General features: G+C 52.0%; 1 protein-coding gene across 7 annotated transcripts in view; it reads right to left on the reverse strand.

The window, feature by feature from the left end:
- The window catches only part of CDH23 (cadherin related 23), a 213,765-nt gene that overhangs the window by 52,673 nt on the left and 142,093 nt on the right, over positions 1 to 18,999 (reverse strand). For 5 of the 7 annotated variants that reach the window (XM_075423156.1, XM_075423157.1, XM_075423154.1 and 2 more), the window contains 12 exons: positions 14,229 to 14,293; positions 13,437 to 13,674; positions 12,669 to 12,774; positions 12,123 to 12,250; positions 8,755 to 8,827; positions 8,358 to 8,474; positions 7,655 to 7,767; positions 5,456 to 5,563; positions 4,053 to 4,242; positions 2,310 to 2,455; positions 1,767 to 1,986; positions 973 to 1,125 (listed from right to left, as the gene is read on the reverse strand). In XM_075423156.1, the coding sequence (XP_075279271.1) occupies positions 973 to 1,125; positions 1,767 to 1,986; positions 2,310 to 2,455; positions 4,053 to 4,242; positions 5,456 to 5,563; positions 7,655 to 7,767; positions 8,358 to 8,474; positions 8,755 to 8,827; positions 12,123 to 12,250; positions 12,669 to 12,774; positions 13,437 to 13,674; positions 14,229 to 14,293 (1,657 nt within the window). Of the gene's footprint in view, positions 1 to 972; positions 1,126 to 1,766; positions 1,987 to 2,309; positions 2,456 to 4,052; positions 4,243 to 5,455; positions 5,564 to 7,654; positions 7,768 to 8,357; positions 8,475 to 8,754; positions 8,828 to 12,122; positions 12,251 to 12,668; positions 12,775 to 13,436; positions 13,675 to 14,228; positions 14,294 to 18,999 lie in introns of those variants that run through there. The other 2 variants (XM_075423158.1, XM_075423160.1) reach the window with 2 other exon arrangements.

An 18,999-nucleotide genomic window follows, 5' to 3' on the forward strand; every position in this document is an offset into this window, starting at 1 on the left:
GAGCCCATGCTGCGGGGGATGCTGCTGCCCGGGCATGGGGTCAGCTCAGTGGTGGAAATCACAGGCGCTCAGCCTGGCCTCCTGAAGGGCTACATTTTACGTGGTTTTGAGCAAGGCAAGTGTAGGGCAAGCCCATGTCTGGTCCTAGGCAAAGCTTCTCCGCGGCAAAAGCGGGCAGAGCACCTTCTCCCCACCACACCAAATGCTGTGCTTGCCTCACAGCGCAGGCAAAGAGCGATGGTTGTAGGAAAAGCTGAATCATATAAATGCCAGATCATTTCCTGAATGCTTCGGAAGCAAACTGGGGTCACTTTGCATGTGGCCTGCGGTACCTGTGGGACAACACACACCTTTTCTCTTGCGGGGGAGGCTGGGGGGGGCGTCAGATGAAACACAGGGCTGCTATTCTGAGAAAAATGACTCTGGTGACACTTCTATTTTTGCCCTCTTCCTGAGGGCTGAATGCCACATGTGCAGTTTGCAAGTCAAAGCGCAGCCAGGGGGTTCCCCAGCCTCTGGCTGCAGGTGCTGCAGCTGCGATGTGAGCCAGGCCCTGCCCAGGCGGCATTGCTGCCCGCCTGCTCCCTGCCCGCCCAAACCCACCCGCTCGACGGGCTAGAGATGCCCCAAAACTCCAGAGAGGCTTCCAGCCTTACGTGCATTACGCCAACGCGGCCCCAGCAGCGGTAAGCCCATCCTCACGCTTTTCCTGGCCGCCTCCCGATGGCGAGAGAGGGCAGGGGATGCTCGGGGGTAAATGTTTGCCCCGGGCAGGACACGGAATAGCGGCGGAGTGGTCAGCAATGCGGGGAGCCAAGCGGGGCTGTGCGGCAGAGGGCGATACCGCACAAGGTTTGGAGGGGCTGGAAAACGCAGTGCTGACAGGTTTAACACCCTGGCCATGGTCTGGGGCAGCCTGCTCCTTTCCACAACCAAAGCTCTCCTTCGCAGCATTCTGCAAGGGGTTCATACCTGTGATGAAATAGCTGAGCTCAGCGTTCAGCCCAGTGTCAGCATCCGTGCAGTTGAGCCGGACCACTTTGAAATCCCGGGCCACGTTTTCAGGCAGCGACACATTGTAGACGGCTGGGAAGAAGGTGGGGTTCTCATCGTTCACATCCAGAACTGAAAGAGGGAGCAGAGTTCAGGGCTGGCCCTCCTGCAGATGCCAGGCTGATGTCTGTCAAGCTCCCAAAACCACCCGTCTGCTGCTCTGAGCATCCCAGAGAATGCTCCGCCTGCTGCTCCCTGCCGTCTGCGGGGTGGGGGGTGCCTGCAGACCGACTGTAAGGACCGGTCCCCACAGCTGCAGGCTGTATTTGGTTGCCACTGATGCACACAGATCACCCCCCTCACATCCAAAGAAACCCTACATAACTGTAATTAAATTTACTGTTTGCACCAAACTCATTTCCATCCCCATTCAGAGGAAAATCTGGGGCTTAAATATAAGGTCAGTATTTCCTGGTGTATGGCAGAAGGCTCTGGAGTTACAGGACCAGAAGCTTCTTTTTCCAAACTCAGGCACAAGGAGAAGCCAGGGTCAGCTTATTTCCAGAGGATGTTATCCTCAGCACTAGGCTTGTGTGAAACCAGTAAATAGAAATGCATTGATGAATTAAAGACAGACCACATAATAAGGGTGTCAGTGTGTCTCCTATATAAACCACATCTCCCCCTTGGTGACATGTCCTTGTCACCCATCTTTTTGGGACTGGAGGGGCTCTCTGGCTGGGCAGGTCTTGGAGCAGTCCTGGTGCACCCACCTTTGACGGTCAGGGTGCTGGTGGAGCTCTTGGAGGGCACGCCGGCGTCGCTGGCCACCACCCGCAAGTAGTACTCGGCGATCCTCTCCCTGTCCAGCATGGTAGTGGAGGTGATAAGCCCACTGGTGCTGTTGATGAGGAAATCCATGCGGGGCATCCCCACCTGCATGCGGTATGTCACCTGCCCGTTTGGACCCTCGTCCAGGTCAATGGCCACTACCTGGTGGGGAGAGTGGAGTGAAGGGGAGAGCATGGGAGAGTGCAATCATCTCCTGATGATGAAAATCACAGTGCATAAACTCTGATCATTTCTTTGTCCCCAAAGATGCCAGGATGAAACAAAGGGGCCTCGAGCCATCCCCCCTGCTGGGAGTGAGCACTTGGGATGAGATGCCACATCCCCTTCTACATCACCCCAGTGGGGCTGCTAGAGGATGGAGAGGATGGATGGAGAGGATATATTTCTATCCTGCTTTGCAGAAGTGATGGCAGTGACAGCAGCAGCTGCCAGCATGGGGCATGGCAGCAATGGGACACACTCACCTGGAAGACGGAGGAGCCTGCGGGAAGGCCCTCGGCAATCTCGGCGGCGAAGGGCAGGTTTTGGAAAGTGGGGTCATTGTCATTCAGGTCGAGCAGGTTGACGAAAACTGTGGCACTGCTGGTAGCTCGCAGGGGTGGCCTCCCGCCTGTGGAGGCCAGGAAGGGGGTCTCAAGATTAATGCCTCCAGCCATTTCCAACCCTTTCCCCCAAAAGGACTCCTCACTCCCTGTGCAGACAGTCATGCAGGATGGGGTTGCCTCCTCCAGGCATTAACCTGTCCGTGTTACTGCTTGCCCTGCAGCCCATCAAACTAATGGAATAGGCCCCTGGCAGGGGAAAATGCTCCCTGGCAGCAGGCATGCAATACAGACTGACAGCTACCCATGAAGGCAGCTAAAAAACAATAGCAACGCCAATCTATCCTTATCCCTGTCCTTCTGGCAGGCTGGATGGAATGATGGCCTTAGCATGGTGCAAAAACAATGCAAAAATAGAAATGGGCATAGAATCATAGGTTGTAAAAGACCTCTAAGATCATCAAGTCCAACCATCCACCCAATACCACCATTCCTACTAAACCATATCCTGAAATGCCACATATACACATCCTTTGAACACCTCCAGGGATGGGAACTCAACCACTTCCCTGGGCAGTCTATTCCAATGCCTGACCACTCTTTCAGTAAAGAAATTTTTCCTAATATCCAATCTAAACCTCCCCTGACCCAACTTGAGACCATTGCCTCTTGTCCTATCACTAGTTAGTTGGGAGAAGACACCAACACCTGTCTCACTACAACCTCCTTTCAGGTAACTGTAGAGAGCAATAAGGTCCCCCCTCTGCCTCCTGTTCTCCAGATGAAAGTTAAGGTTACATGTGCCTGCTGGCTCTTGGAACCCAGCCAGATAATGGAAAATTATCTTCATCTTCCTCTCTATTTTTTTCCTATAAAAGTTTCCCTGAGATACTATTTCCAGAGCAAAAGACATTTCACACTTGATCCGCTCTTTTCCCCCCACCTGCTCAACTGAATTCCTAGATCCTGATGGAGCCAGCCTCCATGCATGGTATCTCACCAGTCCTGCAAGCCACGCAGGCTCAGCTCAGCAGAGAAACCCCGAGCTGCCCAGCAGACCTTGCAGAGCAGCCCAGAAACAGGTTCCTCCATGTGCTTTGACAGACTGCATCCTCCCAGCAGCACGCTACAAGCACCTGGCACTGCCCTCCTCTCCCTGCCTGAGCTAAACATTCACATCTTTGTGCTACAGCCCCTGCCACCTACACACAGCCCAAGCGCGGGTCTCCTGCAAAACAGACATTTCACACACCAGGTGCTTTTGGGTTTGTTTTTTAACTGCAAAATGCAAAAGAATGGTGTCTTCTGTAATGAGGGGGAGTTTCTGCCCCCCAGGCTCATTGTCAGTGCTGCTACAGGAACTACCACGCTTGCATTTTGAGGGTTTCTAGTTTGGTTTAGCAGCAGGTTTTAACTTCCTCTCATGTTTTTAACCTCAAAAACATCTTTGGAACTTATGCTCAAAACAGGAAAAAAAAAAGAAACTTCATCGTAAAGGAAAAATCAGGCTGAGAAAAGTTGAACTCAACATATGAAAACCATCAGGGAGGGAAGGCAGAGGGTGAGGAGGGCAATGCTTGCACAACTTGAGCCCCAGCAACTTCTAGTGTGCTCCAGCGATGGCAGAGCAAGAAAAAAGAGGAGTGGGATGGAATTGGGCCTTACAGTCGGTGACCGACACCACGATCCTCCGCATGAGCTGGGCCTCCTGGGCATTGGGGTTCTCCCGGTCGAGCAGGACACCACTGGTGCGGATCTTGCCTGTGGTGCTGTTGAGGCTGTAGAACTTGTTGGGTGGTCGGATGCTGTACACCACCGTGCCATTCTCCCCCAGGTCCGGGTCAACTGCCACCACCTGCCATGAAGAAACAGCAAAAATTCAAGCGGAGTGATCGGAATTAACTCCCATGGTGCATCACCATGTAGATTCACCAGTGTCTAATAATGAGGCTGAGCTCCCATGACAGGCTTCCCCATTCCAGTGGCAGCAAGAAGTTCTTCCTCCACACAGATGTATATTTTCATGATACTTGCAGGGATTTTGTACCCTGAGACATCTATCACAGTGTTAAATCTCACTGATATTGGCCTGCAAGCCCAGGAGGTAATGGCATGGCAAGAGATACATGCGCACGCAGCAATCAAATGGGCTTTTCTCCTTTTAAATAAAAGCAGCTAGAAAACACACACTCAAAAAAATAAAATAAACAGGACAAAGAAGCATGCTGAAGAACTTGTGCTGCCGCATCAGAAACGCTGGAAATAATTCACTGGTTGAGTTTTCCTCCCCGCCAGACATTTTGTCTTTATTGTTCTTCCTGTGACATTTTTAATTACAGGGTACATTTACATTAAAAAAAACCCCAACTTCATTACACTCGTAACTTGCCTGGCCCCCGCTGCTTGTTCTGCAACTGAATTTACATCGTATCAGTGACACAATAATTATTTTCCCAGCAACTAATTGGGATGTCAAAGGCAAGATGATTTCAAGCAGGCACCGAGCAGCAGGGCTGGTTCCACACGGAAGAGAGAAAACCACTGTGCTCTGGCTTGGGCTGCACTGCCAGACCTTTCTTCCTCCCCCTCCCTGAAATCTTTTTCTTTTGCAGCCTTCCTCCTTATATAATTTTGTGGATTCTCTTCACTTTTCCCTCATTTATTTTCTGTTTCGTGCCCGTCATTTTTCTCCTGGTGTGATGAAGTACAAGCTTCCCTCTCTCCTTCTCTTTTATTTCACCAGAGGGACTTGAAAGGCTGTAAATCAATCTCTTTCAGAGAGGTCCTTGAAGGAGGTTGCAGGCAAGGCTAAGAAAAGGAGAATTTGGCCAAAGCCCACACAATATGGGGAGAAAAGAAAATACCCCAGCAGAGAGGAGAAACACATGGGATGGGCAGCAGTGAGGAGGCTCAGGAGTAACCTTTCAAATGGCACTTCTGCAAGATGGTGCTTGACTGGAGGTGATACCGGTTCAGAGGTGACTCCCTGCTCCAGCCAAGTGGGTGAGAACCTCACCAGCTGAAGAGAGGAGGCTTTCAGCACAACAGCTGCCTTCCCTTGCACGTACCGTGGTAACGTCTGAGTTGGGGGGGGTCATTTCCACCAGGTTAATGAGGTATGGCTCATCCTTCCAGGTGGGATAGTTGTCATTGATGTCCAGCAGCGTGATGTTCACCTGTGAGCAAGCGAGCAAGCAATGATGTTATCAAGCAATACTGGATCCTGGGGCAGCACGTTGTGTCCCCTTGGATGTACTGCAGCACCAGGTACACAACCAGGTTCACCCTCCGGAGAGAAAACCTGCAGAAAATCGACCTCTTGCATCTTCATAGCCAAAGCTCCTTGGCATATCTCATCTTTCTTTGGCTCATGTCTACTTATTACCTTGCAGCAACCACAGGGGCACGAGGTGTGTTTTCAAGCAGCTACTTCACTGGGAAGGGAGAAACAAATGGGTCATGGTGGTGGGGGAGAGCACGCAGTGGAAGCATGGCAGGAAAGGAAGGAAAAAAAAAGAGTGACTGGTAAAAAGCAAGAAAATAAAAAGGAATAAATGAGAAATCATGAGAGAGTACAGTAACGGGGGTGGGAGGTGCAAAGACAAGAGAGCACAGGGGAGGATGGTGCCCTGAAGTGTTACCTATCTTAATTTTCAACGTGAGAAATGGCATCTAAGTGACAGTATCGAGCCTGTGTGTTGCATCCTGTTGTCTGTGAGTCTCTCACCTCCCCAGATCACTTGTTTCAGTCCAGCCTGTCAGTCTATAAAGGTGCCTGAGGGACGAGCTGCGGTTCAAGGGAAAGGGAGGCAGAGGGGCAGGAGGGAGACCCTGGCACCTACCACCCCCACGCAGGGTGTCTCAGTGGACCTTCTCCTGGGGTCTTAGGTGCTCCCAAGAGATCAGGTCCTGCCACTGCACCAGGCTGAGCTCCTGGTGCCACCCCGTGGTAAAAGAGGCAAATTTGGACCCTACAGTCTCCAAGGAACTGCCCCTGCACAAGCCAAGATGCTGGGGTGGTCCCTGAGGAAAGCTGCTGACCCACTGCTGCCCAGAGCACCCCAGGCGCTTGTCCATCACCCGGTGACCTAGCAAAGCCCCTGAATAGACCCTTACTCTCAGATCAAAAATGATTACAGGGAACAGCTTTGAGTCCCGGGTGTACATCCTTGCTAACGACAGCAGAAAAAGTTAATCGGCCACCCACTTCTCATAGAGTTTTAATATTCTTTAACTTTTTAGGAACCATGATGCCTTTTTTTTTCCTAATTGCTATCTGTGTTACAAAAACCTTGTTTTGCCTTTCAATAAAGCTATTAGGAGATCATCATCTCATCTGGAACCCCATAGGAGAACCCAGGATCTGACAGGCCATGCCATTGCCCGGCCAAGGCCGTCATGTGCTTCCAAGAGGCTCCATAGGGGTCTTCTAGTTTGCTACCTGGATCATACACACCCTGATGACCCTCAGCAGTAGTGACAATTATTTTAGGGATCTCCTTAGCACAACTATAATATTTCTCTGCATTGTCCTCTGTTGCGTGGGACATCTCTCCTGCAACCCTATCAAGCGTCCCAGGAGCAAGAGCACCCAAATGTTACGAAATGTTCAAACCAACTTGGAGCAGTAAGGAATGGATACTTGGTTTTTGATCTCCTGATCTTTATAAGACTTTCACAAACCCTTTGTAAAGGACAGGTCTCCTCGACGTCTGCGAAGGGCAAGATGAAGCAGAAGGCTTCAATCTGCACTACAATGGCCTGCACCTCTACCAGAACCTTCTGAGGAGCCCAGGAATCACAAATTGGTTTGAAGCCCTTGATCCAGGCAGTATGTGAATAGCAGTCATCAGGAACAACAAAATGTGCCTGCAGGTTCTCCAACTAAGCATTTTCTCAAGAGGCAGGAACAAAGGGAGCCGTGCTGTGGGTGGAATAGGTACCCATTACCGCCTTCACATGGAAAGCTGGACACATAAAGCTCTGGAAGATCAAGTGGCTCCTGGCTGAATGGCTTGCCAGAAAAGTGAGCCCAATTTCAAGGTCTACACAGCACAGACAGTCTTTCTGCAAGGGCTGCAAGTAGCAGTGGGGGCAGCTCAGAGGGCAGACACCACTGTGTGCTCTCTACCCACTCACACAGCTAAAATTAAACCCTGCTAGCACGGGCAACTGAAGTGTTGGTGCCTGGGAAGCCCTCCCCAACACCAGCCCCAGGTGGGCACTGGTGGCTAAGGGAGATGGGAATTGCTCCTTCACACACTCACCATAGCAATGCCTGTCTTCTGATGGTGGCCCACACCTCCATCCACTGCCCGGACAATGAGGATGTACTCGGATTTGGCCTCCCGGTCCAGCAAAGACGTTGTCGTGATTTCTCCTGCAGTCATAGGAGATGAGAGGGATTAGAGATGTTGTATGGCAAATAGGGGCATTGGTGAAAAAAAGGGACACTCAAAACCAGAGACAGGATCCTTCACAAATGGGTCCTTTCTTCTGATTCAGTTTCAAATAGATGGACTCTGGAAGGGTCAGCTTGTCAGCAAGCTCCTGAAAACTTCGTGTTGTATCTTCCCACGGGAGCCCATGTAACCACTGCCTGTGATCCCTTCACACTCATTTCGGTCCGTAACGAACCATAAACAATGCCAGCAAGGGCAGGCGGGCAGCAGCTCCTTAGCTAACGTAAGCCCTTGCAGCCAAAGCTTTCCTGAGGTGTCACTCGCACCAGGAGCTGAGCTTCCACCAATGCCTCTGCCAACGCTCTCATCTTGATTAAGGAAGTACTGGTGGCCTAAATCTGGTGAATGCCTTAGATTGTGTGTCTCCTCAGCAGGCTTCTTGGGGGAGAGGAGGGAAGTGGAGGGAAGGAGAGGGGGTGAAAGAGGAAAAATGGTGGGGAAGAAAACCAGGGGAAATTCAGGAGAAGAAACTGAAAGGAAAAGAGGGAGAGCACATACAGAGGCTCACCTGAACGAGCATTGATCCGAAAATGAGAGGAGCCCTCCAGGGAGTAGATGATTGACTCCTGCCCATACTCCCTGGACCGGTCCATGTCCGTGGCATTGAGAAACAGCACCGTGGCTCCTTGGGGGAGGCAGAAATGAGGGCTGGAACGGGCATTTGCAGCCCAGAGCAGCTCTCCCTAGCTGCCCTGCCCCCCACACCACTCCTGTAGGTTACCCAGCCAAGGTGTCCCTTCGTCTGCATGTACAGTGCGACCAAACCTGCGGACCCTGTGGCTATGAAACTCTGCCAGGTCCCTGGCTTTTACCTCCCCAAACAGCCATCACCCACCCCGTTCTGGCTGTAAGACCCCCACAACCCTTCTGCTAGCCTGGAGAAGGAGCAGGGCCATGCTCTGTACCTGCCATGATGTCCTCCATAACAGTTATAACAAAAGAGGGCTTGCTGAACGTGGGGGGGTTGTCGTTTTCATCCTGAAACAAAGAGAAGGTTGAGAAGCTGGTTGGGAAAAAGGCAAGATGCTCAAGTAGCTGCAAAAGCCTGGTAAGGGCATGCTCTTGGCCAGCTGTACCTCAAGATGTGACCAGCTTAAGACATCAGCATGGAGCAACTGGCTTTAGGGGTAAGGCAGCAGAGGTCTGAGCACACGATTTCACTGCAGAGGCAGCTGAGGTTAAGGTAAACTGATTGTCAGTGACTTTGCTGAGCCATACAGTGGCGACAATACCAACTACCTCGTTATCCAGCATCCTGGGCAATATGCAACAGGCCTGAGGAACCACTGCTGTTTGCAGCCAAGCATCCTCTGAGTTTCTTCTGCCTCCATCGCAAGCTCTGGGAAGACTCAAACACCTCATGAAGCACAGCAGCATCACAAGCAGACCTGCTCCTCCCTCTTGGAGTGGTACACGAGCGGCTTAGTGCTCTGGATCACCCTGGCCATGAGGCCACCAGGCAGACTGGACTGACCAGGGGAGCTGCTGAGCTTTGGCTGCCTTTAAATGAAGGAATGCTGCTGGTGTTTGCAGAGAGAGCAGCTACAGCATTTTCAGGGGTGAAGCTGGTTTGCATACCAATGTGCATCCTTCAAGCCTGTCTCTGCCAGCAACTATGGCCGGCCTCGTGGAACTAGGCAGGAGCAATTGCTTGAAACATCCCTCAAAACACATTTTGGACCAGATTAAAGCTCGACCAGGAGGGCTTTAAATGCTGTTTAAACAATGTTAAGAATCCGCCTTAAATGAACCAAACTCAGCCACCTACAGAGGGAAGGATGGAGCCACCAGGTCATTAAAACACCGTTATGGACTTTGCCATCTCCCTGGAGCTGTGCTGAAGAAATTTTCTACCTGGAGACCGCTGATAGACCTGCAGGCTCAGCTGCTCCTGCTGCCACCGAACTCGATATTTGAGGCAATTTCACGTGCTAACGATGCCCATCGTACTGCAATTAAATTGCCATCCTCTACTCTTGTTGCCGGAAGCAGCTGGTCTTTAATCAGCCTTTGCATCAGTCAGCTTTCACCGCATCTCCTCTGAGGGTAATGAGGAAATTACCGTCTGCCATGGGTGCTGTCCTCACCGTCCCTCCCTCTCTTCCTCCTCCTCACAGAGCCAGGTCAGGGTCATTACCCCAGGACAAACCCAGGACATCCGGAGAGGTTAAAGGCAAAGGAAATAGAGCAACTGAACACGCATCCACGTGCTGCCTGCAGCCAGACCTAGGTGAGCTGTGCCGTGGTCCAGGCTGGGTGGAAGCAAGCCAGAGCAGACATCACACCATTTCATTAGCGATCCTGAGTTCATCAGGCCATGCTTAGCACTGCCACGGCCTGGTAAGCCGGCTCCCAGGGAGGCAGGGGCTCACTCCTGGCCAGCTCTCCATCTGGCCAGAGTTGGCGTGCAACTGCCTGTAGCATGGTGCATGGCTTTTCCACTTGAGAAGGACATTTCCCACTTCAGCAATGTGAACTCCAGAGCTCCTCGCTGCAAACCGTCCCACGTGCCTCCTGCGGCACCCGCAGCGATGCCAGATGGGACTCGTCAGGCTTCCTCTGCTCCCACGGGAGAGGGCGTCTGACTAAACCACCGCGCTCATGATCCCACCTCACTGACTTCGACAAAACCAGCTTCCTACAGTCCCCCAACCCTCAGCCTCAGGCAGCCATCATACCATCTGCAGGGATGCTGAGAAATGCAGACACTCACACTTCGCACACAACTCCCTTTTCTCCAGTCAGACGCACGCTATCAGTCACTGGCTCATCGCCCTGAACAGGGCGTCAGCGTCAGGGAGCGAGGCAGAAACTTATTAGCGGTGATATTTCCCTGGATCCTGGCGTGGCGCGTGCTATTAGTTCTGATTCGGCGGCTCCCTCTACAAAAGCGTATTGTCCCCTAATGGGAAATCTACAAGGCGAGTTTGACTTCTTTATTAAAAACCAACAACCAAAGGATGAAAAAAAATTACCTCCCTCCACACTCACTCTCGTTCTGCCTTTTCACAGCTCTTGTTCCTGAAGTGCCGTCGTGAAACGCTTCCTCCTCATTTTCTTCCTATTTTCTGGCTTTTTTTTTTCTTTTCTTTTTTCCAGTTGAGAGAAAATCTCTTTGGTTGAGAGTGGGAAAAGTGACTGCTGCTTAAACCCCACCAGTGTACAGACTCAACCCAGAGCAGATGACCCACTGAAGCGTGGTCTTTAGAAAGAGCTGGTTATACTGTCTAAAGCACAGCATGGAAGGGATGTATTTAAACACCACTACCTGACCCAGACTGCCTTGTTCCTCGCCTCCTGAGCACGGTGAGGGAGCTGGAGGAGAGGCATGCTCACGGGACTTCATTCCCATTCTATGGCACTGTGGACTTCCTCTTCTTCGCCTTCCCAGACTGACACTGCTGCCAGCCTGGCTTAGATCCCATCATTGTGAGACTGACAGGTTATCAAGCAAACTGTCTCTATTGCTGATACCTCTCTCCAGACGTTCTCGAACCACAAAGCCCCTCAAAGTGACAATCTGATCTAATCTTCCCAAGGAACACTGCGATGCTTTACGTCTCCCAGCAGCAACCCCTCCTCGAGCAGTTTTGCACCTATGCCAGTGTGTGAGATGCATGGCGAAGTCCGCAGCCTGGCCAGGATAGTCAGCATTGGGGAGATAAACAAGCCTGCCCGTGATTGATTCAGGGACCAATAATTTCTGACACTGCAAGTGCTAACACATGGCCAGAGCTCTCTCCTCTGCAACTGAGCTGCAGCAAGTGCCTCTGGCTACAGGCATGGAGAGCATCCCAGTGAGGAATTCCCTGTGAGCTGAGAAAAGGGCTCACCGGGTGCTCAGTGAACCTCTCCAGTCAAAAGCAAGGGCAGAGGGTAGACCTCCACCATGTCCCCAGCTCTGCTACTCGCCCTGTTGTTAGCTGGGGCTCCTATCACATTACTTCCAGCGGCTTCCTGGTGCATCGTGCACGGCCAAGGAGAGGGAGGAGGTGCATGAGGTCAGGACAGCCCATGTGCGCTTGTTTGTGGTGACACCCCCTCAGAGACACTCTCACTTGCCCTCTGTCACTCAGACCTTACCAAATGTCAGAGACAGTGTTGCTTGTACATGGGACACATAACACATACATACATGAGACATATGTAATTGCAATCCATATGTACACATCCACGGGGCGAGATAGTCTTGCTGGGTTATTGATGGATTAATGGCACTGCTATGGAGCAATTCCAGGGAGATCATGACAGGATTGTTGGGTGCTGTACTTACAAACACCTCGATGGTGACAGGGACAGTGCTGTTGAGTGGCGGGGTGCCAGCATCCTTGGCCATCACCGTCAGGTAAATAACCCCGTTGGCCACCTGCTCGTAGTCAAGGGGGTGGTTTACACTGATCACTGAAAGGAAGCAAAGCGGGGTCGTCAGGTGGGCATTCACACACCGAGCAGGACAGCAGGCAGGCTCAGTGGTGGCCCATCCACACCGCCTCCCCAAAGCCAACAGTGCCTGCTTGAGGTGGCAATGCCCTCAAAACACGAGTGCTGGGCACTCCTGAGCTCCTTGACCTGGCATAACCTGAAGCGAGCTGTATGCCCATGGACATACAGCTCTGCACTGGCTCGGCTCAAGCCCTGCTGCAAAGGACTGCATTGCAGGCGAGGTCAGGACAAGCCGAGGAGCTTCTGGAGCAGCTTCCTAAAGCCTGCTGATATGACGGCTTGCAGGGGTGTGAGTGCAGCCCGAGCTGCTGCTGCTGCTTGTCAGGGCCATGCTGCTTCTTGTCAGGGGCCCCATGGTCCCAGGAACAGTGCTTACCTCCATACCCTTCCGACACTGCGATGTCAAAGTAGTCACGGAAGGCAGACGCCTGCACGATGCTGTATGTGATCTGGTTGTTTGGAGGGGAGTCCTCGTCAGACGCCTAGGGCATGAGCAGAGGGAGTAAATGAGCACAGGAGCTGTGCTGGTGATGTGCAGCTGGAAAGAGGCGAGGGGATGGGAGGTGCAGGCTGGGCCCAAGGAGAGTGGAAAAGTGGTGGAGGAAGATGCACTTATCAGGGGCCCTGAGGCAATTTGTACACCAGCCTCTCCTCCCATCCCACCTGCCAGGAAGGACTCACCACGCACCCCTCTCCCACCTCCCTGAGGCACTCATCCAGCCTGGCCCCATGGAGGGAAAGTCATGCTTTCCCATTGTGGCAAAGTTTATTCCTGTGCTGAAGGAGCAAACAGTATTCCTTACCTGTCTTCCCTCTGCAGCAGAGGCTTACAGCTCCATCAACAACAAACAGAGCACTTTCCCCTCGGTGCCTGCTGACTTTATTGAGCAGAGCCAGGCAACACGGAGGCAGCGCCTGTGGCCTGGGAGAAGCCCCAGGTCCCAGGGATGCTGTATAGGACTTACAGGAGAGGAGAAAGGAGGTAGCCCACAGCTGCAGCACTGCACCCAGTTGCACTTTGCAGTAAAGCACAAAGCATTTTTAGGAGGGATGCAGGAAGGACAACAGCATGGGTGGATGGGGACCTAACCCACTCCCATCCCCACCATACATCCCATGCGGAGGAGCCGCTCCAGTGCCTCACCCGGAGCCGGACCACCTGGGTGATGGAGGGCTCGTTCTCCCGCAGAGCCCCCAGGTATGCCTCCTTCTGAAAGGTGGGGACATTGTCATTGACATCGAGGACATTGATCCTGACACGTCCCGTTGTCTCCTCCCCGCCGCCATCCCGGGCAATGATGGTCAGGGTGTAGCGCTGCGTGGTCTCAAAGTCCAGCCGAGCTGTCAGGAGGATTATGCCCGTGTCCTTGTCCAGTGAGAAACTGAGGGGACAGGAAAGGAGGGGGGAAAGTCCTGGTGATACTGGAGGTGGAGAGGTGGGGTGGCAGCAGCGTGACAGCTAGCACCACGGTGGGTGAAGTTCACAGTTTTCTTCTGGGAATATTTGGTCCCAAAGCATCTTCAAGCGCTTGGCATAGATGGTGGGGTAGAAACCCTCAGTGCTGCTCTACAGGCAGAGAAAGTGGGCTCAGAGGCCCCCAGATCCCTTCCGCTGGTCAGCCCACGGGTCTACCCCAACGCCCACCACAAGTGGGTTGCACGCCGTGCTCCAAGGCCAACAACTCGCTGGCAAATGCATCTATCAGTCGCAAGCAGCGCTGGTGCCTGTAGGTCCTGGTTTAGCAAAGCGAGTAAGTGTGCTGAGCATCAGGCACGTCCTGAAGCTAACTCACCCCTTTGGGAAGCAGCATAGTGGGATTTTCACAGAGTATCTCGCAGGTAGGACATAACAAATGCCCTCAACAGTGTTGTGAATTCTTAGTGAGGTTAGAAGAGATTTTTGAAGAACCAAAGTCAGTGGTTCAGTCACACTTACCGGTCAGGGTCATCGCTGAAAAAATAACTGACTTTCCCATATGTGCCTACATCATTGTCAGTTGCCTGAAAAAATAAATGTTAATTAACGAATGAAGGTATTTAAGGCAACATTGCTTTACATGCACTGTTGAATCGATCACATCCTTTTTACCTCCTTTTACCCAGGCACCAGTAAACCTTGTGGCTGCCATTTATCACCTGAGAGATGGGGGGCTGGGGCTGTCTGTGCTTGCCTGGGTTATCCAGCACACCCCTGACTCGCAGCCTGCTCTAGATCACAGCTCTCCATCAGTATGTCTCAGCATCACTCCCAAAACCTTTGGCAGTGGGAAGTTTTCTGTGTACATACTTTCCCTGACAGACTAAGCTAATCTGGGAAGCACACGTGAAATAAAGGTCTCCATGGACAATTCTTGCGGTCCACCCACTCTGCTCCCGGGAAGCCCAAGAGCTGGGACTCCACATTCACAGTTCTTACTGTTCCCTGCGCATTCAGGGCTGGAAGCATGCCTGGGGCTGTGGAGAGAGAAATAAAAACCTATTCCACTTCAAAACTCCCCCAGGCTAAAACACAGACCAGGAAAAGCAAGGAAAGGGGCTTAAACCTTGCTTTCCACCAGCAGCTCCCACCGGAAAGCCCTTCCAGGGGTGCAATCTGCTGCAACCCCACTGATGGTCTGATGCCTCTCGGGATGCTGCAACGTGGGCGTGCAGTGCCGGCTCTCAGCCAAGCTGTTGCTGGCGGCAGGACTGGATGCACGTACACCGCTGCCAGCTGCTGACGCTGGAGTGGGCCGGTCACAGCTAAGCAACCAGCACCTTCTGTGGAAGGTGCGTGAAACTCAGTGTGTCAGCTCTGGATGAGCAAGGCAAGATTTATGTATGTTTTAAAGTCTTTTCTCTAATGAATATATAAAATATGCATGAGTGGCAACAGGAAAAAGGAGCAGAAAATTTTGGTTTTAGGTGAGGAAAGTGGAATACAAGCCCCAAAATATCCTTTTTCTCCCCCAGTGTATTTTCTAAATTGAGTCCTATCTGGATTACTTAGACACCAACAGGTCTGTGAAAAGGCAGGGTCAAAGACACATTTTATGTCCAGATACCATCAAAAGGCTGTATTTTAGGACTGGCATGGAACACAACCTGTTCCTGAAACCTTCTTGATTTATCGATGGCCTTGATTACCCTTGACAGCAGAGTAGGAGCTTGAGCACTCCAAACTGCTTTACCCCAGTACGCTGTTTACCTGCCACACCACAGGATGGCAGAGAGGAAAGGGCATGAAAACTAGCCAGGATGAATTCTTTTTTTCCTTCCCAAACACTTCCCCAGCTCGGATGGTAAATTCCTGCTGCTTTACGCCAGCTGAAGGGTGTGCTGGTGGACCCAGCCTTTCAGACCTACTGATTTTCCCAATTTTCCTCTCCACTGCTAAGATGCGATTTAGTTTTCATGTCCATTGCAATTTAGTTCAGTAAAATGGAACAAACCTGCCAAAACCTGCTTGAAGAGATACCCTGAGAGTGAGCAGCATCTGATCCTGGAAGGCAAGCCTCCTCTGGGGTGCATCTTGCTCCTTTGAGGACACCCCGGCTTCCGGCATTAGTCCCCCATCCTAACGCCTACCACCAGCCCTGGTGGCTGTGAATTGTGGTGGCAAACCCCCAAAGCAAGGCCAGAGCTGGCCAGCAAGGACCCTGGGTCCTATCTCCCCCAAATCCTTCAGTGCTATGAGCATCCTCAGCATTGCCTGGTACAAGCCAGCCCTTGACCTGTCAGCCAGGATTTTTTTCAGCCATTACTTCTGTGCCCACAACCTTTGTGAACCCCTAGGTCCCATTAATCCCTAAGTGGCTGGTGTGATAGCAGAGGCCAGAAAGGCATTTTCCATGCAACTGGATAGGCTGGTGATGAGATAATGATTTACAGGGGGCCTGACAGTGCCACAAAGCACGAGCAAAACTAATTCCCTTCATTTGGCCCCGTACAATTGCACTTGTAAGTGCTTATTGCAGTGACAGACAATGCTGGGAAACTGTAATTTTCTTCTGCTGAGGAAAAAAAATATAGGGAAGGAGGAAGGTTAAAAGAAGGTTAGCACATAGCTGCTCGGCATGGGAGGCAGTGGGGCCCTGGGGAGAAGAGCTGGGAGGGAGCGCTGGACCCTGAGTTGCAGCGATGCCGGGCCAGCCAAAACTGCCAGCAAGGCAAAGAGAACTGCTCACGAGGAGCCAGGAGGCCGAGCAGCCTAACTCTGCCCTGTACACCACCTCACCAGCTAGGCTAATTAATTACTCTGATTTACACCAGGGGAGGTGGAAGGTGATGCCTGCTTGATGGCTTTCCTGGCAACTGAACATCATGGACATAATGCAGGGTAATGGTGCAGGTTACTTGAGTGTGACAGCGAATATGCAAAAAGCAAAACCATGCACGCTCAGCATATATAATTTTGGATCTACACTTCTTTCTGTGTTACCAAATGTTTTCCCTCTAGGGGTGAAAAAGATGCTCAGATGCTTGAACCCCTGGGGAGGTAACAAGCACCCCCTCTGCGGAGTGATCCCGAGGGCTCCCAGGAAGCACACGCAGCCCATGTGCAGAATACCCCAAATCCCACTGAGCCGATGGCTTTGTGGGGTCTTTCTCAGTTCCTGGGTGCCAGCTGTTTTCCCACAGCTGCCCCCCTCCCTTGCTGACTGGTCCCCCCCCAGGCATGCACGCATCCATCCCCACAGCTGGGGGAGGAAAGGCATCTGGCTGGAAGTTTCCTGGGGTTCCACCTGGAGGAACAATCAAATGGCTTTTACGGCAGCTCCTCTCCTGCCCAGAATATTAAAGCGGGATTTGCCCACTGGAGCTTGCAAAAGGGCAGGATGAAAACGCAGGTCCACATACTTTCATGAGCTGTCACCAGCGCAGCCCATTTCTGAAAAAAACACATCTGTGGAGAAGGAAGGGTGGATAACCCAAAGGATTAATTTACAGTGAATCACAGGCACACAGAAATACCTACTCTCCATCCATCTCCATCCAACAAGTACAAATATTTCAGACCTTTCCCTTTTGTCCCACCAAGGGCCGTCCCGTCCATCCTTCCCCACCAGCTTGCGGCTGGCAGAGCTGGAGAAAACAAAGCAAGGAGCCGGCGAGCAGTTCTGCTCTTGTGGGCAAATCTGCAGGAAAGGGCATGTCATCCAATTTGTTCAGGAAACAATAGCGATGTTTGACATGTCATCAGGATTGATGGAGCAGAAATTTACATAGGAGAATTCAGTTTTAAACAGCTCCACCGAGCCGGTAATGGTTTCAATATTCATCATCCACTGAGCCCCACTCAACGACTCCTTAAATCGCCCAAGATTAACTGTACTCACAGCAGCTTCAGGGAGCATGGCAGGAGGAGCAGGGAAGGGCTTAAAGAGCCAAGAAGAGCCTTTCAAGGCAGCACGGATTCCCACTGAGCCCCCAGGGTGACAGCTGTACCCCCAAAATCTGCCAGGCAGAGATGAGCAGTTGAAGGTTGGTTGCAGAGGTGAGCAAAGCATGTTGGAAGGACGACCCGTTGCTGTTTGGATGAGATAGGCTGCCATGTCCCACCTGCCTGAAGCTGGCTCCACTGGCATGAAAGGAGCCAAATCCTTCCCACCTTTCCATCTGCACGGGGCTGCTGGAGCAGGTCTCAGCTCGGTTAGTTCACGTTCACCCTCTTTGTTTTCCCTCCCCTACCTCACACTCAGAAACCAGGAAATAAAAATTGATGGGGAGCAAATTGTTTTGGCCATAAGCTCTCTGCTTAAAAAAGTCATAGCAGAGAAGCAATTACTGAACGTCAAAAAGCTGTCAGGGTACAGGCGTGACCGGACGTGAGTGTCGTCCTGCTGCTACCTGCCTGCCTGCTCCTTTGGCCACGCTGGGTGGGCACTGGGGACACCAAGGCACTGCTGCTCCAGCAAGACGCCTGAAGCTTGGGCCAAAGGAGAAAACAAATGGAAGGAGGATTCCCATCTGCTTCCTACTTTTTTCCAGTTTTCTAGGAAAACGAGGCAGGTGCGGTTGCTCCTTGGGGTTGACTGGGCAACCATGAGCTGCTCAGACCACGGCACAAGCAACCCAGGGTGGGAAGCCATGCCCTGTCATCATACCGATTTTTGGAGCCATCTAAGCCTTCATCTGTTAAACAGTGAGCATCCCTTCTTAAATGCAACATACCGCAGGTCCCAGGGGAATAACAGCTAACCTCTGGTATCCACCCAGATTGAGATTTCGTTTGCTGTTTGTGGGAGAGAAACGTGAAGGTCCAAGAGCTTCCAAGAGAATCCATCACCAGGCTGCAAAACCGGATCAAGAAACCCAGTGGAAAACCTGCTTAGAGTCATTATGCAGTTCCCAGATGGAAAACATCTCTTTCGCCCACACCACCTGCCCCAACCGTACTCTTCCCCAGGCCTTTAAAGAGTGGCTTCCTGGTGGGAGGCAGCAATCAGGCATGAGCGGAGCTGTCTGGCATCACCATGCTGGACCTCAGCGGTGTGATTAGCTGGGAAGGAGGGAGGTGGGAGCAGGGAACCAGGATGATGCCAGGCCACCACTGCCCACTGCATTCCCCAGCAGCTCCAGACCATGGGGTCTGAACTGAACTGGGAGCTCAATCGCTGCTAACGACCCCAGAGGGCTGCGCTAAGCCTGGTTGGGGGGAAAAAAATAGCCAATCAACCCCCCTGGGAATTGCAGCGATTTTCCCCACCTCTTCTGCCAGCCACAGG

This window comes from Opisthocomus hoazin, chromosome 6, assembly GCF_030867145.1.
Source record: "Opisthocomus hoazin isolate bOpiHoa1 chromosome 6, bOpiHoa1.hap1, whole genome shotgun sequence".
Lineage (NCBI taxonomy): Eukaryota > Metazoa > Chordata > Aves > Opisthocomiformes > Opisthocomidae > Opisthocomus > Opisthocomus hoazin.